The sequence below is a fragment of the Manduca sexta genome, unplaced genomic scaffold (genome assembly GCF_014839805.1).
Source record: "Manduca sexta isolate Smith_Timp_Sample1 unplaced genomic scaffold, JHU_Msex_v1.0 HiC_scaffold_53, whole genome shotgun sequence".
NCBI classification, from domain to species: domain Eukaryota; kingdom Metazoa; phylum Arthropoda; class Insecta; order Lepidoptera; family Sphingidae; genus Manduca; species Manduca sexta.
This window is the reverse complement of record NW_023595330.1, coordinates 433,663-457,794: the sequence shown is the minus strand read 5'-3', so window position 1 is coordinate 457,794 and position 24,132 is coordinate 433,663. Positions and strand designations below refer to the sequence as shown.

At 35.2% G+C, this 24,132-nt stretch overlaps 1 protein-coding gene across 1 annotated transcript in view; it reads left to right on the top strand.

The window, feature by feature from the left end:
- LOC119193427 (integrin alpha pat-2-like) overlaps positions 1 to 24,132 on the top strand; it is a 59,320-nt gene that overhangs the window by 3,514 nt on the left and 31,674 nt on the right. Inside the window, exon 2 of the mRNA XM_037447023.1 lies at positions 10,548 to 10,717. Within this exon, the coding sequence (XP_037302920.1) occupies positions 10,548 to 10,717 (170 nt within the window). The remainder of the gene's footprint in view (positions 1 to 10,547; positions 10,718 to 24,132) is intronic.

Below are 24,132 nucleotides of genomic sequence, written 5' to 3'. Positions count from 1 at the left end.
CATCAGAATGATAGACTCTAGTGTTGTCACTATTCAATAAGGCTGCCTGCCCACGTCGCGGGCGCGTTGCGTTTCCACGTTGCGACATTTTAATTTGTTTATCATTACAATCATGATATGATAACTCTTTGACGCATTAGTTTTACGGAGTAATAGTTGTGTTAAACTTTGTCTTTCTGAAGTATTACAAATTAAAAGTTAACCATAAGTTTCAAACACTCTCGACTTAAATTTTATGTGACAGTGTATCTTTGTTTCTTTAATACTAATGACCTCTATTTTGTAACTTGTATTGATATAATTATTGTGATAGTTGTAAACGTTTATCTCATCCTTATCAAATATCAAAAATAAAACGAATAAATACATTTTGTTTTATTAAAAGTAACATCTCCACTAATTCCACTTTTGATAAGGAATCCGACGACAGTTATATTAATGCCATACCTTCAAACCGGCGTGTTTACATTCAGCCTAAATAGCCCACGCGCTACTTTCACCATCATTTGCATTTGGGATCAACCCAAAATGTGTTACGCAAGTCAATCTCGTAAATTACATACCTGCACACTATATTGTTCTATGGCTGCATCTGGGCTAGGGAACCATTGGAGTACACCATAAAAAACCTTTTTTTTTATAATAAGTGTTCTGAATTCAATTAAAATAAAAAAAAAAATGTACTAGATGGCCAGGAATTTATTTGGATAAATAAGAGGTTACATTAGAAAAAATTCTAACTAGAATATAATAAAATTTATGTACTTGTTCATAAATATTTTAGTACCCTATTGGAATAAATACTGGTAAAATGTACATGAAAAATTGTATGTAGGTGTGAAATAATTAAAATTTAAATATTGTAAAGAAAACTTTGGAACGTCCTGCTCCTTATTACAAACGAATTAATATAATATTCCATACAACGCGTTTATAAACTGTTTACTATCTCTGACATGGCGTTTCCATTTTATAGGTGCTTCGGACTTCTTATATAGAAAACAGGTGTTCCCCAGTTTGATTACGTATCGATTTCAAGACAATCCGAGCTGTCTCTTTGATTGTTTAAACTAAAGTACTGTTTCTAAGTTTATTGGTGGTGTCGGAATTTTTAGTGGTACTTATTTTGTAAGCCTTGTTTTGTTAAACCAATTGAAATTAGAGCTGTATTTTCTGTAGAATTAGTTTTATTTTTACTATCGCATCATTATTTTGTATGTTTATGCGTATGTTAGATATCGATTAGTTTTCGGAATTTAACGCGGATTTTTGAGCTCTAATTTTCGTATTGCAGCCTTTACGGTTATGATGTGTTGTTCGTCCGAAAAGTCAGTTACAATATTTACCTACATTTTACAATTATACAAAGTATATAGGATTACCTAAATCTTATGTACCATGTTTTTTCTTATGTTTTCTCATTATGAGACACACAAATAAACTCAGAACTTTGAATTGGGAAGTTAATGCATGTCCCTATTGCGGTTAGCATCCCGAATATGATACTAATTTCAAAATGCCCAGTAAATATACAGGTTCTTAACATTAGTAAGTATATCGGTGCTAATTTTTCTTTATAATTACGGGTTACGGCAATATGACCCCACTGCAACCTAAAATCTAATATGTTTAATCCATAACGAAATAGTGTTTGCTGTTCAGGAGCAGAAATAGCCGAAACTATGATTTTGGAAAAACAAAGAATTTACAGAACTGCTATCATTAGAAAATAGTAACGCATAATTATTGGGCTTTTAATTTACGGAAAAATAGCTACAAAATCAAAATTCACGACCGATTTTCGTGTAGACAGATTTGCTCACACGGTGTCACAATAGGCTTAAATTTAGGTAAAGTGATTGCCAGTTAACCTTCGGGCTACGTTTACTGAGCCTTTATTTACTTCAGTTAATGATAACTGCGCAGATACGGTTTACTTCATGGTTCATTAGTAATTATGCACGTGTACATGTAACTAATGTTAGTTGTATTATATGTTATTAGAATTTATTATGAATGTAGGCTGAATGTTTCCTGGTTTCTGGGTGCACGGCTTCGCCTGTCTGAAAAAGTTTTTCCGGGATACATCCCGCTTTGTATTTTCCCGGTATAATTTTAAAATTGGTTTAGCAGTTTCACAGATTGGCCCCTACAAACAAACCCACAAACTTTTCCTTTTTTACTTTCATAGCTTAGGTACAACGTTAGTTGTTTCACTGAAGAGAACTTTAAACTAACAAGGTTCAAGTGCTGCCTTTTGTTTCCATAATTTTCAATCTGTTTTGAAGGTTGCCTGCGCAACTAGATTTTTTATAGATGTGTGTTATTGGTCAATAATAATCAGGCGACTGCTCGTTGCGTGCCTTATTTTATATAAAAAAAAACTTTTGCTTTTATTTCGCGTTTATCTGAGACTATTTTATGTATAATACTTCTGGACAGTTGTTTCCTACCACAGACTATCCAATTATCTTCCGACCTTGTCATAAATAAGTACTTCTTCTTTAAGACTTATTTCTGTAACCAACTATAAACAGAACTTCAGTATCTGTATATATAGTATAGTCAGAGCACCCGCATGCCGCACCCTCGCGGTATCTTCTTAGTTGATTGTTTCAATGAGAAAATTGCACCACTCCTCTCCATTGCCAAGTTGGCCGTGAGAATGCCGGCACGCGAATATTATTTATTTTATTTAATCACAACTCAAGATCAAAGGAAGAATCAAGCAGAACCTAACCTAACAGATTACACGACAATGAACTTTATGCTAAACAAGATGAAGTGTTCCTATTGCGAGATTCAGTAGTTTGACTGTTGTAGGTATATTTTAAATTCGCAAAATTCACGGGCGAATGTGAATTATTTACTTAACCGAGTGACGATACGGATGTGTATCAGTGCATTGACTGTTCCAAGCATAGTCTAAATTTTACGAAATTCACTAGCGAATGTGAATTATTTACTCAACTGAGTGACGGATGTTTAATTTGTGAAAAAAATATTTGTGACAACGTCGGTTGTCCTTTTGCGTGATTAGATGCTTACAGAGTTATTCGAGTGAGTTAATAACAATAAATAAATAATCTTTTCTGGCAACAAAAACACACTCAATAAATCCCCTACAAAACTACCCAACGGATTTCGATGAGACCCTGGGAAGGACATAGCGTGTTTTATCCTGGAAAAACAATTTCACGCTCGCAGAACCGCAAGCAAAAGGTATTTTACTATATACGCAAATTGTTGCTCGGTCTCTGCCACTTCGTTATGCTCATCATGAAGCGGACCCTTAACTCGTCTACTCGTAAAACATTAAAATAAGTGTATGGTCACTTAATTACTTACAGGGATTTAAATCACTGTACATACAACCGACAAGGAAGACTTACAATATAATTTTAATATAAAGAAACCTTAAAAGTGTGGTCCTTAATAGTATGCCTCATATCGTCACCCTTAAAAAAGGGGTTGACAGAGAACAAAGCAAAGTTATAGTTAAACAATAAAAAAAAATCAATATAAATTAGTTTCCGTAGTCACAATTTTTATTTGGTAGCGCCCTGCAGTCCTTTCTCGGTTTTGCTTTCAGAAGGATTGAGTTAATTCGACTGTGACGTACCAATTTATAGCGAACAAAAGTAAAATAGGTAACAATTATTCTAATATAATGGTTTAGGCATTTGTTTCAAAATTCAATAAATATGACTCCTTATAAATTGAAAATGTATCCATAATTCTTAGAAACCTTTCTATTTGGTTCAAAGCACCTAATCTACTCATAAGATTAGTAATCAATACATTTTTCTTAATATTATTTTCCCTAATTGATTTAAGTAGCTTATTTTATTAATTTAAATTAACTGATCTTTAGCTGCTAGTTTATTGTCGGATTGTCGTTATCGCGTCGTATGAGTGTGAGTTATTTTGTCTATGTACGTCATCTATTTTATATGCAAACTCAATGCGTAGTAGGTGGCGACAATTGAGTTAAATTTCTGCCCACCCTCTATTGACTACGCTGTGAAGGCGTATTTGTAATCATTAGTCACTACTAATCTACTATATCATTACCAACTGTTTTTTTTACTATTAAGGCAATAATAAACCGATTAATTTGACAAATTCCAGTTTTAACTGAAGTAACGCCTAAAGTAGAAACTTACATCAGAACCATACGACAATACCTGACCATAAAATGATCGTTACATCTCTTTTTAAATTAGAAGACAATAGATAGACAACATTAAAAGTAGAATCGATTAACATCTTTAAATAGTAATGCAATAAAATTATATGTGTAATTAATTAACTGTTTATTCATAAAATTAGGCGGTAATGAGAGGTTATAAGTGAGGTTACATCTGGCCGTATTTAACATAATTGCTGTTGGCTATATGCGCTTTTTATAATTATAATTTTTATGTTTATTGGTGTCTATACTGTATAGATATTGGTTATTATTTATTGATTTTTAACCATATGGTAAAAAGTAGAGAGTAAGTGTTATTGTTAAAGTGTGTTGTTGTTAAAGTACTAGATTACGCGTTTTTTATGTATCTATCTATAACTTACAATCCATCTAACGTAAATGGAGTATGGTCTAAACCTTCTCAGTAGTAAGAAAGGTCTGATCGGTCTCAATTAAAGGATTAAGGCCTAAGTTATCTACACTCTCTTAGGATTGATGGCAGAAGGATAATTCTAAGCGACGCAGAGACGTCAATTATAATATGTCATTGGGTTGGTTCCAAATTTCCGTGTAAATATTAGTTTGATTACTATTAATTATTTGAAAGTATAATTGACAGCGTAACTTTTGTATTTGGTTGTCTTATAATATATTGAAAGAGTAGCGTTACTCTATTATGAAACAGGATAAATAAAAAAATATAGAAGACAGCAGCAGTTACAAGTCATTCGGATATATATTCCGTAAAAAATTGTTTACTAACGCCATCTATGAATCAGTTTCGCAACCTATCATATAATATATTCTATTTCACGTCCGCGTACGTGGCTTGCTTTGACAAAGGATGAGGCTTATCGTAAGTAGGTCGTAAACAAAGGGATCGCAAGGCTACGTGTCTTATTGACTGAAGAGAGGTGAAATTTCCAAGCGAATGGAGGCGTAAATAGGCGAATGCGAAGATGTAGGCTGTTTGCAAAATAGATAAATGATCAAAATAATGGATGTTCAAGAATTGTAATGAATCTTGATGGTTCCGGCATGGTTATAGGTTTAGGTCTTTACAATGAACATACAGAACTTCTAGAACCAGAAGATAAATATGTGTTCTAAAAAATAATTCTAAGATGATGAGGCTGAATGCTGGATTTGAAAACAATATCACCATTTCGGCAATAAGCGTTATGAAGCAATTAAAAATTCCCAAATTTTATATTTAATCTCATAATTTTGTAACCAGTCTGCAAATGAAAATACGAAGTGCTAATAAAGTCATTAAAAATATTATCAAGATGTTGCGTTGGAAAACTTCATATCTTATTGTAAACTCACCCACATTGCATTATGATAAGGCTTTCAGAGTAAACACTGACATATTTATAAAACAGAGATGTAGCGAAAATTTGCAATTTAATTTCGACTTCTTTAGTTAGGCTTGTGTTTTTTTGAATATAACATTATCCATACCTAACTACTGACGTCAAATACATGCAATAAGAGTAGTCTGTTTGTTTGTATACCACGTAATATTGGCTGTATGGATTCCGATAAAGAATAAATTATGTTAAGAGAAACTTCTCTATAGAAGTTGGTTATGAAAAAAATTAAACCCAAGATGCGGAATGCTAATAAAAATATTTTTACACGGACGAGTGAACGGCGCGGCAACTAAGTAACTAAATACATAGGACACACTTCGCAAGTGTCCAACATTGGGTACATAAGTGAATTGGTCGCGCTAATTGTGCGAACGACGGACCACTTATTGCATGAATCATTTCATTTCATTGTAGAATTTCACACTCTAAATTGGCTCATATTCTTGCTTAATGTACGATGAATTTCATAACAGTTTTAATGCACATCTTAACAGAGCTGTTAAGATGCTTATAATGGTCGTGTTATTCGTGTTGTTTTAACAAAGAATGAAGACACTAAGGTTCGCCATTCGTTCGTTACTCATAAACAGCATCAATACAAAGCACTTTGAAATATAAATCCCTGCTTATATTGCACTGAACTCATACTGGCACATTAGTTGTTCAATCTCATATAGTTCAAGATTAGCAAATTGTTTAGCAGCAAAAGGACAAAGTGCTTTCCTAGGCTGACTTTCATAAACCTACCACTTTGATTTTGAAATGATACTTCTTTAGAATCTTTGTGATTTTAAACTCAATGACACGAAAATGCGTCACCATATTTGAAAAAGGAACATCGTTCAACCAGCCTGCATGAAACATTTTGCGTTCTTTTATTGTTCTGTTAGAATGTGTTTAATACATGTGTTGCGCCTGTATATTACAAAGATCTAGTATAAAGCAAGTTGTATTTTTATTTATCATTATTTCTGTATTTTTATTTATGTGAATATTTTAATCTGGCTAATAAATTAATTTTACAAATATGTTTTAGTATTATGTAAAAACAATAAACCTTACATCCTAATACTTCTGATACTCTATGTCCATCTCTATCTCTCGTAGCCTATTTTTCAGAAGTTTCACTTCTACCGTATATGAATTGCACATACACACACGTTCTTTTATAATATACTATTATAAAAGCTTTGGATTATATCTTGAATGCCCCTTGAATCTAATTCACTCCATTTCACTTTAAAGGTAATGTACCATACTTGAAAGAATAGTTATTGTAATCGTGTAGAATGGCTCCTATCTATGACGTATCTATAGCTAATATAGGACAATGAACGTTGATGAGAATCAATGCTTGCTGACGTGGCACCGTAATTGCTTTGCACAAGCAAATGTTGGGCCAACTTGACCATAGAGTGGACAGATATTAACCGATATAATTTTTGTAGCTAAGTAAATGTTTCATAAATTGGTTTTACCGCTTTCTTTGTCAAGAATATATTGTGCCAGCACTATTAGGTTTGTTTTGAAGAATATTACGGCTTTTTAAATGGTGAGGTCATATTAGACTTCATGGAGTGTTTTAGGATGACAAACATAGTATGTAGATATTTGTATCTATTTGCTTTGCTCTGTAATTTAAACTTCTATGAGGTGTATAAGCAACTAAATTTAATGACGAGTAGATATCTAATGAGATCTGGGTTGTACAAAACAATTGGCATAAACATGACCAACAGTGGGTGCACTAGTTAACCGAGCGCAGCAGTAATGAACTTTGACTTCGGTTAATAAGACCAGATTGTATGCGCCTTGAGAATGTTCTTATTGCTTTCGTAATAATCAAATGATTTATCAGTTTGGAATAAATTGACAACTTTTATTAGATTTAAGATGTTACTGCATACGGCAAAAAAGATCATAAATGAATGTTCTTTGACAAGTTGACCGCGAAAGCGCTGTGCTGCGGAATGCGGAAAAGTATAATATTATTTCCGATCAGAGTATAACAAATATGGGTGTAGAACGGACTATCGAGACGAATGTCCGCTGGTTTAAAATCTAAGGACACATATCTCTGACTTTTTTTAAATTACGTGTGTATTCTTTGTCAATTACTGCTTGCTTTAACGGTTAGAGAAAACATCGTGAAATAACTTGCATACCTGAGCAATTCTCTATAGAATTTTTAGGGTGTGTGAAGTCTACCCATCTGCACTAGGCCAGGTGGACTAAGGCCTAATTCATCTCAGTAGTAGAGAAGGTCTAGCAGTGAGACAGTAAATAATACATGGCTGACGTAGCAGTATAACAGCATAGAAAATCAATAAACAAACCGACATAAAAGCACAGACATTTCTAAAATAGCTCCGTTACGGTCATTGGTTATAGGCCGCCCTTCCTTACGCCTCAGGAAATCCCTAATAGCTGTATAATTTCACACACGTATTCAAATCTAAGGGGAAACAGTGTTGCCATATTATGATATTACCGTAATGGATAAGTTTTGTTGGGGTGAATAATCGATTTCCTGTTTCGTGTAAGTTACGTTGAGTCATAGGAATATATATGTTAACGTATCAAAAGTTGTTTACGTTATTTGTAGTTGTAATTTCTAGGAATGTGTTGCTAATTTCTCGGTAGTATGTTTTATTCGTCCTAAAACCTTTTTCTTTTAAAGTGCTAAGTATTATTATAGATTCAGGATTAGTTCTTGTGTTAAGACTAGGCTAATAAAACTACGCTAAAATCACTCTCAGTTTAGTAAATCTATCTGAATAAAAAACATGGCTTCCGATATCGTCTTAGTAACTCGCACATCCTCAAATATAAAAAAAACAAAACAGTGCAGGTGCGTCTGGCATCCTGCCACATGTGACTCACCTGCGTGGTCAGTTTCGCAACAGTTTCGCGAGTGGTCACTATTCCGCTCAATGAGATTTATAAATAGCATCTTGAGCTGTGGTTTTATAGATATTCATCAGTTTAGCGCCATTTATTTTAAGATGAATAATGATGGGTTCCTAATTAGCGTAGATTACTACCTAAATAAATATACATCCGGCTCGAAGGACCAAGTATTTTTCAAATTTATATTTTTTTTTATTTTATTTATAAACCTAAGATTCCCTATAAGGAATTGACTCCCAAAACCGTCCATAACTGGTAACAATTAACGCGCCGCCACATCATTAATACGAAAATAACACGGTTCAAAGTTCTAACAAATCGCGGGGTCTGAGGTAAGGACCGAAATAGGCCCACTTCCCGCGCATGCGTGGACGCGACGGGAAACATCCGCTCACGACTTTGTCACTAACTTTGTTGCTAAATATAGTTAAAGTTTAACGGATTCCGACATCGCGTGGATATCGTTCTAAGTTAATTTAATATAGAAATGGAGTTCTTTCTGGAACATTTTTTATATATGCAAGAGTATGATTTGGTTGTCATTATAATATCATTCCCTTGTGGAGTTTTAAATCTGAATGACAATGCTACCTTCTATGATATAATTTGTGTAGCATTATGATCTTGATATCTTATTTCTCAAGTTTGCAAGCACCATTCAGAGCTATGCAATAATTATGATACAGTTCTGGCTTTTATCACTGTTTGCACAAAGATGAGCGACTTACTCGTCTGATAATTCAGTAAAATTTATAATCATTTGCACCTTAATAGACTAGAATCAAATTCCAAATCGATAAGATTCAAATATTACTGTAATAATAAATCCACTAGAAACTTTTTGCCTAGAATTGTAACGTGAGCCATTAGCAACATGAAATCTAACACTAAGTATTTTCAAATGTAAATAATGGCTGGAGGTTATGGTCCTACGAATTGTGAGATCAGCAAACGTTATTTCAATGCTCAAGGCAGTGGAACTGTTTGCATCGTGTTCTAAACTGTTATTGTGTGTAGAGATGCTTAAAATTGTAACTAGGCATTTAAATTCACCGGAGATGCTTTGTATTAATATGAATATTTATAATTTAGAAGGTATTTCATTAGCTTTTTTACAAAACTTTCTAATAATCTAGCACAATGCTGTATTTTTATGTCAATAATAATGTAGAAGTAAAAAATTAGTTACTTAATTTAGTTCAAAAAGTTTTTTTTAAAAACAAATTATTTCGTACTTGCTAACCTCCAAGGATATCAAACTACATTAGATTTAAAGCAAGCGAAGTGTACGAGTGTGAGCAATTATAGTATTAGTGAGTGATCCGTTATATATCAGGCACTTTCTCTTTCAACACTATATAAAACGATATTTGGATCATCAACCTTCGATTAGAGATTACTCAGATCCGCTTACCACGATGACGCTAAATCCGCGTAAGACGAACTCTCGATATGAAAACAGTATACACATCCAAAACGTCACATTAGTCATAGTTATAGAAATACGTTTTGGCGAGCAGAGCGGAGTATGAACCCGCGCTATTTGCGTACTGGCACTGAGCCAGCGTCGTCCCCATCTGACCTGTTTCCAGTCGTTGCTTTGTGTCTACTCCCCGGCATCGATAGATTAAAGGACCGGATTACACCGAATATATGACGGAATGATTTAACGAAGATTATCTATATATGTAGTAGGAAAAAGTAATAAAAAAAAGGGGGGGGGGACTATAGAAGATTAATAGAACAGATATCGGCAATTTTTACAATTATATTATGTTAGTCTGTTTTCATGTTTGTTAGCGCACATCTCTGAAACGACTGGAGGAATTTTGTGATTTGAAATTTAGTTTTATTCTAAATATGATTATATCGTATTTATTTACATGTGAATGTTATCATCGCAAAACATGCTGTCCATTATACTATTAACTATTTTTAAATTCATAAGTAAGACGACAAAAATACACATTATAATCACTTACCATTACAGTATTATGTTACTTTGGCAATATTAGAAAGTTTGTTTAAAAATGCCTTCACAATTAATCCATCTTTCCTCTTGTTCTCAGGATCCTAGTGGGAGCGCCGGAGGATGAGCGCTATCCTCCCAAGCACTACAACATCTCACGGCCCGGCGCGGTGTACCGCTGCGAGCCTGGCCGGAGGTCCTACTCCTCTGAGGGTCATGGCCAGCGGGCGCTTGAGCGGTGCGCGGAGATGGTGTTTGATAGAACTAACAGTAAGTACACTTTCATTAATAGTTCTTCTAGTGACACAGAGAATAATGGCGTATTTATAATTACATTATTATTTAGTATTGATAAGATGATTCATTATCTATTGGCATCAATTGTCTCGTTATATAATAGTATGAATTTGATCTGAATTTCATAAATGTAATTGAATATATCTTAATTCATTTTGTTAATCTGCTGTGGGTACATATTTCAACAGAGTATTTACTATTGATAAGATCGATAATTCAATCAATTCTGGTAAATTTGTGGAATTCAAAAAAACATTGTACGCGTGAACTTCTGACTTCGTGATCTTGACAACTAAATTTTAACCTATTTCTGTTCATTTCCACACAATGTTCACTGTTCGGTTAAAAATATTTAGGTCAGAGAATATAAGAGTAGTGTTAGAAGTGTCTAAAGGCAAGTCAATGAACCTGAGTTTTTAAGTTAGGCACCGTAATTTCTGTCAACAATGACTAAATGTTACCTCCCCGACAATGAAACTTGTGAGTCCTTTTTCTATCTGAATCTATAAGACACAAAAACTTGATCGTTTCTCATTTCACTTTATTACAACAATTTTTTGGAGTTGTCAAGATTCTATGACATTATTTTATAATATTGATTGTTTTATGCAACTAATTGACAAGATTTTTCGCCGGATGGTGTCACATCAACTAACAAATTGTTTTATCATCAGAATGTTTAAGGACAATATGGTATAAATTGTGCTCATCACCCTAAACATTTAATGGTAATCATAGTGATTTCTTATGTTTACGCGAATCTGAGAAATCAAAATAACACTAGTTTTTGGATTTTATCGTGGTTTCTCATATTTTTTTCCGAGGTTTCGTAGATTGCAGTGTTCATGGTCACGGGGCGGACTGTTGTAAGGTTGACTTTACGGACGACCAACGCATCAGTTCCTCCCGTGACCGTGAAGGCTGCAGAGTCTTCGAAACATTGAGAGAAAATTAAAAATTAAAATTGTCGATAAATAATTTTATATCAGTAATCATCACGCCTACAAGGTGGACGGACGACCTGGCTAAGGTCGCAGGAAGTCGCTGGATGCAGGCCGCTTCCAACAGGTCGACGTGGAGATCCTTGGGGGAGGCCTATGTTCAGCAGTGGACTTCCTGTGGCTGAGATGATGATGATGATGAATCACAGTGTTTATTAATTACACTATTACTATCAAACCAGAACGCACTTGTGCTAGGATCAGACAATGCTTATATATACAGATAGACTCCCTTACAAGAAACCCGTGATCTAGGAAGGGCCTATTTTGTTTTGCAAGTCTAGTCTACACATGCTTTTTGCACGTGTGTGGCAAGTAGATAATGTAGGTCGTTAAGTTCCAAGTAATGCAAGGCACAATTCACATCACGATTGACAAATAAAAGACCATACTTGTGCATTCACGATAAATCAGTTATTAATATCCCTCGGATGCGGCTTCTATTGCTTTATGAATAATAAACGCAGCGTTCGCGAACTGCCTTAATGCGACGTATTGGGTACAGGGTGCGCCTATTGTATTTTTTACGACAATTAAAGTGGGTAATTTTAAAAGTTTTTTTAAACATTAATTGGGATAAATATATTATATATTTTTTTGATTTATATGTGTGTAGTAAAATTGGTTTAAACATATTTAGATGAACTTATTTCATAATTTTAGAGACGTGGAAGTCGGTGTAGTCTCAATGCGAGTGACGGATTTATATTATTTACGTTAAAAAGAAAATTATGTGCCTTACAAAAGGTTTATCACACTCTGTTTTGTCAAGAATATGGCGGCAAATTCGAATTCTCCAGCTATTACTTTTGACGTAATTTTGATACAAAGCGTATTCTGTTTATCACAATTCGCGAGGGGAGCGTAAATTATGACGTACGGGCGGGCGCTGCGCACGCGCACTTGATTTATAAGCACCGCTACCGCGTATTGTCTCTCGGCTGATCATGCATCACGTCAAGTGAGCATAATGCTTGCTTTGTGCTGGACACTTCCATGCTCCGTAATGGTAGTTATTCGTCATGGCAACATTGTATTTAGGGATAAGTTTACCTTTAGTATACATTTTATTATTTTCTTATCTTATGTAGCTTCTTTGTTATATTTGCAAATTCTTGATATGTTAAAATATATGAATGTGCTTATCGATATTTTTATTTTGCATCGTAAATTTATTTTAAAAGCGACGTAAACGATTCTCTACACAGATAAAAATACAAACTACGTCTAAAGAAGCTAGTAAGAAAGTATATTTGTAAAAGCCGTGAAACGATGAGTCAAACGAATAGAACAACTGAATACAGTTTTATCGGAAGAAATCGAAAGAAAACTGGGTTAAGTAACTCTAACATCCCGTATGAATTAAGGGGCGATTCTGAAGTCTACTGCTGTGGCAAACTGTAGCCGCCTAACATAGCGGATTATTTCTAACTAGCTTTTGCCCGCGGCTCCGCCCGCGTTATAAAGTTTTTCGGGCTAAAGTTTTCCGTTATAAAAGTCACGCTATATATTTTCCCGGGAGCCTATGTTCTTCCCAGGGTCTCAAACTGTCTCCATACCAAATTTTATCCTAATACGTTGGGTAGTTTTTGAGTTTAACACGTTAGGGAAGACCGATGCAGTGGGTGACTTTGTTTTATGATATATTTTAGTAGAACTTTTTAAGAGGAACAATCCCGTCATACATTATTGTTGCATAACTTTAACCGTTTACGCAGCGCACGCAACAGAAGCTCTCAAAACTAATAAATTGTCCCCGTTTTTGCATCATGTTTCATTACTGCTCCGCTCCTATTAGTCATAGCGTGATGATATATAGCCTATAGCACTTCGCGAACAAAGGGCTATCCAATACAAAATGATTTTTTTAGTTCGAACCGGTAGTTCCTGAGATTAGCCATTACTGCTCTGCTCCTATTGGGTATAGCGTGATGATATATAGCCTATAGCACTCCACGAACAAAAGGCTATCCAACGCAAAAAGAATTTTTCAGTTTGGACCGGTAGTTCCTGAGATTAGCCATTACTGCTCCGCTCCTATTGGGTATAGCGTGATGATATATAGCCTATAGCACTCCACGAACAAAGGGCTATCCAATGCAAAAAGAATTTTTCAGTTCGGACCGGTAGTTCCTGAGATTAGGCATTACTGCTCCGCTCCTATTGGGTATAGCGTAATGATATATAGCCTATAGCACTCCACAAACATAGGGCTATCCAACGCAAAAAGAATTTTTCAGTTTGGACCGGTAGTTCCTGAGATTAGCGCGTTCAAACAAACAAACAAACAAACAAACAAACAAACAAACTCTTCAGCTTTATATAATAGTATAGATAATGTATTATATCAGATGGCTCAAATTGCACTGGATTCAGTGTCTTTGCCGAAACTCTAGGGCTCCAAATAGTCTCTGTGGAGGCTCCAAAAAATATTGCACATAATGAAACATAGTATCTTGATATTGCTTGCAATATGTCGGATGGCTCAAACTGTCATATTGGACTGGATTCAGAACGTCTTCCGCGGAGCTCTAGGACTCCGCAAATCTTTCGTGAACATTCCAAAAAATATTGCTCCTAACGAAACATAATGTCAAGTGATATGATTATTAATAAAGAATACTGTAAAAGCATACAAAAAAATATATAAATCATTTTTCTAAGAGTTCCATTGCTAAAAAACTTTGAGAATGTCCGTGCTATATCCTAGCAGACAATTGATCGCCGTTTGTGAGTGCAGAATCGCCGAAATTTTGATTTTAGGAGACCAGAACATGACCAAGCAAATTACAAGTCTGGCCTTATGAGTGTCTGCTAAAAATTGTGTATAGATTCATAGAAGGATAAAGAATTTTGTAGAGTTGCTGGGGCTGGACGGAAGAACGTTTTAATACGCCAAAGACTTTTGTTGATTCGGAATCGTCCCTTAACTTCATTGTGCAACACTTCGAATAATTTGGACGGTGCATACTCGGAGTTCTTATTTAGCACTGATCGCGGAATCCGTGATTCATGCCGATTGCCGGCCCATTGTCTCGATACTTTGGGCCGAAACCGAAGCCGAAAATATTTCGAAGGTGAAAATATTTTTCTGCAATTTCTTGTCGCTTCCGTGCGTGTTTTAATGCAATTATTTATTGATTGTGTAGATGGTGCAGTGGCGAAGGGGTTTGATCCGGTTTCTGTCGGCTTCTCTTTCGTAATCTAAGAAAAATCTAATTATCATTAACGTTTTGTAGATCGCATTTAAACATATTATAAGTACTTATATGTTGTGTCGGGTTCCTCTTTAGAAAATTTCACCCTACACCACTGGTAGATAGGGTAATTATTATGATAAAATTTGGTGACCTCAGTATCGTGTATTTAGTGATCAAAAGCTCTGTGTCCTTTTGGCACTTGATTACCATCATTCCAAATGGCACGTGTCATTTGTTCGAAAAAAAAATACAGTCGAATTGAGAACCTCCTCGTTTTTGAAGTCGGTTAAAAATCGAATATATCAAAGCGGGAGTCGAACGCGCCATTTACTACACTGAGGTCATTGACCCCACGTTATCTCCCAAACAATACAACTCTAATAGCCCGGTGATCTAATTTTCCACTTTCACTTATAAGTTCGAACCTTTGCCCTCCAGTTCGTAATTAGCGCGGATAGGTTACGAAACCGTTAGTGGGCCATGTGGGCCACGCGTGGGCGAGCGTGGGCGGCCACTACCTGCGCCAATAGTGGGTCAAACTTGTATTAAAAAGTATAGCAATGCCGATGTGGTGATGTAATGGGTGTTAATAGCTTAGTGACATTGCTAGGTACTTGGTTCAAATCCAGGAAAGGCAAATATTTTGAATATCGAAGTCTTGCTAATGCAGTTTACTAAATTTAACGGATATTAGAATCATGTTTATATTATAATAATCATAAGAACTATAATTAACAAATAGGAAATTTGTAAAACATAAATCCATAACAAAATGAACATGATATGAAACTAGAATTAGCCACAGACAAATTCACGTCTGTAAAATTAGGTAAATAATGACGACCTTAATTCCTAAAAATATTGCCAGTGCGTTAAGTCTCAAATTAACAATATAACGAAGTACTTTATACATGGGAGTAAATATACGTGTATCGTCTGATACATCATCACCGTCGCCATAAATATAAAGATAAGTAACATATAGCGTATGCGGTACTCGATGCGCAAGCGCAGCTAATGTGTGATGCAGTAGGATCCAACGAGAGGTTCAATTTCATAGTTTAACAGATAACCAGGTTCAATGCAGATAACGCGCTGAGCGTGCAAATAACCAGGCATGGGGCTGGTGTCGATAAACTTATTATCGATAAAATTAATTTATTTCTTATTTAGAGCCGTTTCGGATGTCAACAATTAATTGCAAAAATGTTTTAAAATCTGTTTTGGTGGTAAAAAAATCTTCTATCGGCTGAAAACATTTTATTTTGTAATTAGATTTGTTCAATTATATTTCTTCGGATAAAATAACATTAGCATGTTAATTCAATATATTTTTTTTTTATTCAAAGTTGCACATAATAAAGAAAAAGAAAATATATTTTAAAAAATAGAAAACTTAAAATATCCTTTTTATGCAAACGGGGTTTCGAAGTATGACCTCAACGACAACTCATTCAATCATAAATAATAATCAACATCTCCACCCATTTTATTCAGTAAATTCCCCGTCAGTAAGTCTAATACATCTAAGTGAAGATAAATAGCAAAGGAAATTGGTCGTAAACGGTTCACTTAACATTGTACCGACATGACATTTGTATTATTTGAACACATTACTGTTAACCGGAAATGGATATAATAACATATTTCATATTGGTTTATGTTGAAGTTTACAAAACATGATGGTTGTTTAACTTATTTTAAAACTAAGTAGATTAATAACGTGTTTTTATTTTAAACGTGCACGTCAAATAGATTCCACTGCTCCTGATGGTAGCTGGAGTGGAGTCCAATACAATGTCGACAGAGGAGAGATGATAACCCCACGGCAGTCGACGCAATTATGCCGGCCTGTTGTAACCGGATATACACAGGGTGATCCCAGAAAGCGACACACTTACGTGAGTCACTATGGCGCGTTTTAACACTTTGCGTACGGTGGTTGCTATTCGGGCGGATGTAAAATATATCCTATCGCCAGTAAATTCATAGTTGAGCTATAGTGTTCTTAATTTATTTCATATTGCTGCTAGACTCAGATATTCTCATCTCTTTAATTCTAGACTCAGGCTTTAGCTTTACCTAACTTACTTTTAAGTGTATATATTTTAGTTAGTTATATGCAGCTATGTATATTGTATACATGAGAAGTTGATGTGGTAGCTATAAATATAGCGAGTTGAATCTAAGCTACACAATTTTATTATGCGCTATTATTATTTTTTAAATTAGAGAAATTTTAGTTATTTAAATACTAAGTGAAAGATGGATTGTCACGAAAGTCCACAAATATATCGACAATCTATCGACACTATCGCATCCCTACCGTTATCAGCGCATTGTATTTCACAAGCTCCATTGTTGTAATCGACGGTGTCTTGTAAACAATTCGCCGCCGCTTTTTTGTTATCAACATTTTTCTCTTATCAGCGATGTGTTATTAATGAAACCGTGTTAATGAACTAAGGCCATTTCCCGTCAGAAAAAATGTATCGAACGAAATGCCGTGACATTTTGTATTTGTCAAAATATCAATAGGGTACCGGACTCATTTTTGTTCTTTACTATTATCAAATATTTACATAATATAAATTATAACACAGAAGGAATTATTAAAATCCGGTAAAAAATCAACAAGTTATAAGTCTTTGAATTTCGGTGGAAGGGGTAATTAACAAGAAACAGAAAAGAGACGAAATATCCACATGTGACGTCATCGGGAATTACGACGCGTGCGAAAAAAGAGATGAAGCGATATCCCCACATCGCGCCCACTTCTGCACGTTACAATATTTTAAATATGAATTACTCGCTCATTTTTTAACCAATTGTTATGCAGTTTTCGCAGGAGTGCATCTTTTTCGTATTATTAACCATTACATATAGAATAATGTACAAAATCAAGCATAGGCCGGTCCCCTATTATTTTAGAAAGTAACAAAAAAGTGGTGCGGCGATTGAAATAATGTCCCAAATTACTAAATATTGTTTTAAACGGGTTGTCAGACCAATAAGTATGTTATGTGGATCAACTGATGGCCAATAATCTGGTTATTGTCTATTCTTCTTCAGCCTTTTGAAATTCACTCTGAACATAGACCTTTTATAAAGATTTCTAGACCAATACGAAACCGCCTGTATCCAGCAAGTGCCTGTGAGCATTATGTTGAAGTAATTCTAAGATATCTAAGGGGGAGACTGGCTAAGCACGGCTCTACCAATCACGGCTTTACCTCAACCAAAATCGACCTTAAATACAATTGCTTTAGTCTTATCTTAAAGCTATTTACAAGCATAAACGCTCAATATTATTGAGTGAGCAGTAAGCAAATTATCAGTAGTCGGAGAGTATGTGGGCCTTAATATTTGGTGATGTGGGTGCCACGGCCGTGCGTGGGCAGGTTCGATTCCTATTGCGGGCCCGACTCGTGACAGAATTAAATATTCGAATTACTATCGCTTTGGTAAAGGCAATTATAATGTAAATGAACATGATTGTTGTAAATATTTTAATCAAATAATTTATCTGCTACCTATTTTTATTCTAATTGGAAGTTAAATAAAGTTGAAAAAAGTGTGCAAGGGGAAACAAAGTTTTTTTAAATTTAAAATAGTTATTTTTTCCATATAAAGTATTTAGCTCCTAGCTTATCCATCTAACTCCTACATGTGTAAAAGTGTTTGTTTGTCCGTCAAACGAGCAAATCAAGCAGCGTGGGGGCACAATCTCGTAAACGAGATACTTCCGCGTAACCGTCGCGGGAATGTAACTAGTTTGCGAGCTGTTTGCTTTTTGGCGGCCTGTTAGCATACGTAATAGACATGTCAATTTATCAATGACTCATGCATTAAATTGTTTAGTAATTTGACAACTTTTTGTATGTATATCTTCTGTCGTATTATGTATATTCAATAAAAGAATCTACTGTATTTAAGTCTTGAAATGAGGTAAGCAGAAATCTTTTCAGTTTGTGTTTATAGCAAAAATTCCTGGACATTTAGGACGCACCTTTGCGGTTTCGTAGTTATTCTGCCTATACGTATATTACTGTAATGGTGAAGGAAAATACTGGGGAACAGAAAACCTAAATTCATGGGCGTTCCGGGGAGGGGGAAGGGCAGACTAGGGCTGCTACCCCTCTGGGTTCTATATGCTTTTATATGTAAATGCTTGTGCAATGTATTGGATTATTAGGACCACTTATATGACATTTCCGCTTGGTCAACATCATCCCCTAACATTAAGCTTTGAGATGTGTCCAGAGTTGAAAGGTGCGCCCAAGTCTAAAAATTCTACATAAATTCTAATTTTAGTTGAAACGATCACCCGAATGGTGCTAAACCAAAGGCCAATAATAGATAAGGCTAGTGCACAACAGTAGGATATACTAAGAGATTCTCAATAAATAACGTTACACGTTTCAAAGATGGTGAAAGAAATGATGATTCAATGACCCAAAATAAGATCGCGCGTGAGTCAAGAAGTCGCAAGGCGGTACAATCGACCGTGCTCGACACCACGGCTGGGTCGAATCACTGTTTTTTGTTTAATATTTGATATGCTTTGTAGGCCTTGATCTTGGCGGGCGAGCCGTTCCTGGATTCGATTGCCTAGTCATACAGAGCGGGATTGTCCAATGTGATTTGATTGGGAATGTATCTCCCAAAGTTAGGGATTGACTTCTAAAAATATATCAGTTAAATGGTATTTGTAACTTGCGTGGAAAAAGGGTATTGCACTTTCATATCGCGGGTAAAAGATAAAGATTCTATATAATCCTCTTTTGAATAAGAAGGTAAAGTTTGGAGGTAATTGTCTTCAAATTGTTATAAAATACTTACTGCCCTGATATTACATACAAGAGGCCTAGCTCCGATCCAACTTTATATGACTTGTCTAATTGTTTTAAAAAAGTTACAGACAAAAAAATAATCTATAGCAAATATCTTAAATATTTTGACAAATCTTGAGGTCAAAATACTTATTAATCTGACGAGATGACATTTGTGAACCGGTTTTAGATCACTAACGTACCAATTTGGCGAAACTAGTTTTTTTTTAGATTCATTCTTATTCATGTTGAATACTAACGTTGCTATGTTTATAAGCAGCATTTCTTGGAATTCTGACAATATTTAAGAATACATTATGTTAAGTAAATATTTTTCAGTGATTCCCAGAAATATTATAACATCGAAAAACAATATGTTTTTTTCGAATGCATACAATGAATCAATTTGGTTGAATATTTCAACTGATCAATGATTTAGCATTTCAGTTGAGGTCATCAATTATTTCATGTCAGTGTCAATATTAAAAATTAACGCGGGTAATACTCAAGTGTCAATTTACGCACATCCTGGCGCCGCCCTGTAAAAAATATGGTGGCTCTCAATATTATTTACACACACACACTCTCTTAGAGGCGCAACCAGTGTACTTTCCGCCGTGCGTATTTTGACCCATGATGTGATACAGGGCAATCCTACCGCCATCACTGAGTAGAATAACTCAATTACTTTGCCCGACCCAAGGATCGAACCCGAGACTTCAACACTGCAGTCGGTCCGTAATAAAACTACGCCGATGAGGCAGTCAACAGGCAGTCTTGTTGGTGATATATTTAATATCTGCCCGGTTAGCAACCACCGTACACAAGGTAAAACCGGCCATAATGGCCCACGTAAGTGTGTCGCGTTCCGGGATCAGCCTGTATATATTCGGTTCCAACAGGCCGGCATAATTACGCCGACTGCCGAGGGATAATCAGTCAGTCGACATTCTATTGGACTCCACTCCTTTTACCATCAGGTGCAGTGGAGTCACTTTGTTGTTCCCGTATAAAAGAAGTCATTTTTATTTTGTATCAATTGCTGCGTTCTCTTAACGTCTCTCAGTGTTAGTTCAGGTGTCCGTCAGTCGCGTTTTGGTTGCTAGGTCGTCGGTGTTCTGTTACTAGTCAACCGCATGTAGGACACGCTTCAAAATATTGGGTAACAATAGAGGTACGTTCATTCGCCGTGTTTATGAATTAAGTAACATTTCTCGAGTCTTTGTATTAAGAATTTTTTCGGGAATGAAATATAGAATTAACATTAATTTTTCCAAGCTGAAAGTACATGTCATTTACAGGCCACTGAATAACTGTTTCGGATATACATAATAGGGTATGAAAACAAAATTTAGTATCAAGACGTCGAGTGCAGTTATGCTTTCAGTGATTTGTAAATCAAAGTAAGGGTAAGGTATCATGTTGCTATTATTTTATGAATTCGTATACCATCGAATAACCTTCTCTATGTCATGTAGTTGTATGATTGAAAAGAGCATCATTAGATTATCTTGCCCGTCCTTCTTTAATGGAAACTGCTTTCCGAATTGATGGTAGAATAAAAAATGGACAATCTAAATAATGTTTAACATTTTGCTGATTCGAATAAATTATTTCATTTCGTTCATTGATATGACAATCTATCAGCACATTCAATCAGTCTGTTTCTCGGTAGAGTAAGTTGATCTGCAGAAGTTCGATATAGAGTGGCAACTAGCGACTGGCAACTAGCGACTGGCAACTAGCGACTGGCAACTAGCAGTACATTAGTAACTCGTGTTGATGTTGCGTGAATCAATGGGCCGATGTGCTGCGGACACCATGCTTTACTCGTTGTCGGACATTCCACACAGGACAAGCCAGGTTATTTTAAAATTAAGAAGACGGATATAAACGAGTTCATTTATTTTCACTAAATACAGGGCGACAGAAAAGCAATAAGTTATTCAATGTTAAGTGATTACATATCAAACGCACAATTCCAGAAAGAAGAAACGGGCATTCGCTGTCGACCTTAAAGAACTTGAATAGTAATTGTGCATTCATAATGTGGTGATTTTATGTGTTCCTCTAGAAGTCTTATTTTCTGTGAAACGAGAAATGTTCCCGTCTAATTTCTGCGAGATTATGACATTACTTAAGTCGTATATTGAGAGACAAATTCTATATTTTCAATACACAATGAGACCCAATAAATATCTGCAAAAACGAATCCATAGTCACCATACAGCGCGGAATTGTATCGGGGCCAGCTGGTTCGTTCTCCAGAAGCTATTTCGTTTTGATGCGCAAACGCAGTTCGTTGACCCGCACCACATGCCACTTATGCACATTTGTTCGTGCTCATGCCAATTTTCAGTTAATGTAAACGCTGTAGCGTCTCCCGGACGTCGTGTTGAGATGTTTCTGATTCCATAAATACTGAACTATCGCCGTCTTGAGGTGTATCCCGGATTTAAATTGAACCTGCTGAAGTAGAGTTTATAAGCGAAACTTAATTTTGTTTTAGTAGTATTATTCTTGTTGATTGATTTTAAATCAAATCTAATTTTCATTGAAAATATCCATACATATTATAAAACAAAGTCCCCTTTTCTGTCTGTTAGTATGTTTTTGATTTTCTTAAAATCTACTGAACGGATTTTTATGAAATTTGGTATGGAGATAGTTTAAGACCCTGAGAAGGTTAGAAGCTACTTTCTATTCCGAGAAATATATAGCGGGATTTTAATCCCGGAAAACTTCGTCACGCAGGCAAAGCCACGAGCAAAAGCTAATATGTAATATATATAATAATAGAAATAAAGTGAACATTTTAATGAGGATTCATTCTTGTCATAATTTAATACAAGAAACAAATTGTGGAACTTAAAATTTTTAGTACACTTATAAAATCACGGATTGAAACGTTCTTGAAAAACAAAGAAATAAAGGCACAGGGGTCGCGTCGGGTCAACTCGTCGCTCTCATCAAAATTTCCGGGTCACGATTGGGCAATACTTCAATTAATCGGCCGAAACAACGTTCATTCAAATTAAAATGTACCTCCCATCAATCCCTTCTCAATTGGGTCACATCGGGACCTAAACGGCCACTTGTGGCTAATTGGTGGCCAAACAAGCCTGCGATGTGCTGGGTGGGTATGCCGATAATTCGATTCGTAGTTGTGCGCTTTGTTTGAAGCTAGAGACACTTAGAGATGGTATGTACTATAATAAAGGTACACAAAAATAAATTAATATCCTCCAATTGACAAAATATTTTGTTTTAATATTATTTAAAAATAGATGTGAAATTATAGCAGGTACGTTATAATATTAAAGCCAATAATTTAACATATATATCGTTTTATTTCAGAATAAATGAATAAAAATTAAATGGGCAATATTCAGCTATTTCCCATTGAATGTAAGATAAAAAATATTACATATATCCATGTAATATTTTTTACCTTACGAGGTGAAAGATAAATGCGTTCTATTTTAGTTTTCACATAGCTACAATTCTTATTGCGCCATTCGCTTGTGATTTCGAATATCGCTCGATCGTTTCGAATGTTCGGAATAGCCACCTTGTATTGGTCCAATCGTTCCGAATGTAATTTAATTGAGTGTTTAATATTGCCGCGACGGTTTGTCGCGTTCATGTTTTAAGTTAATTAAATTTGTTTGTTTATTTAGGCGGCGATAGCCTAATTAGTTGTGGAACGGACTGCCGAGACGAATGTACGTAGGTTCAAAACCCATAGGTACACACATCTGACTTTTCTAAAATCATGTGTGTATGTTTTGTAAATTATCGCTTGCTTTAATGGTGGAGGAAAACATGGTGAGAAAAACTATTATAGCTAAGAAGTTCTCTATAGAAATTTTGATGGTGTGTGAATTCTATCAATCCGCACTAGGCGAGCGTGATAGACTAAGACCTTTTCCCTCTCGGTAGTAGACGAGGCCCGTGCCCAACAGTGGGACAGTATATAATATAGGGATGATATTATATTTGTCTATTGACTTTCTAGCTAGGTTTGTGAGTAGCGGAGAGGACTTTAAAATTGCGCGTTTAATCTCAAAACGCTCTTAAAATTACGATTGTATTCCATATTGATAAACCTTCTCTTCAAAGGCAAAGGAAAAAGCATGAGGATTACTGTTAATCGGAAGTTTTGTAGTAAAATTTTCGAATTTCCCATTTCTGAACTAATCAATCAATATTTATATTGTAATTCCTACACTTTTTGTTTTATTCTCACTATTATCGTTTCAAATACACTATTTACCATTTTATCTAACAAAAACAAATGGTCGTGTTAACTCGGAGTCCAGTTATAATAATTTTTTGTTCAACTACACAGTAAA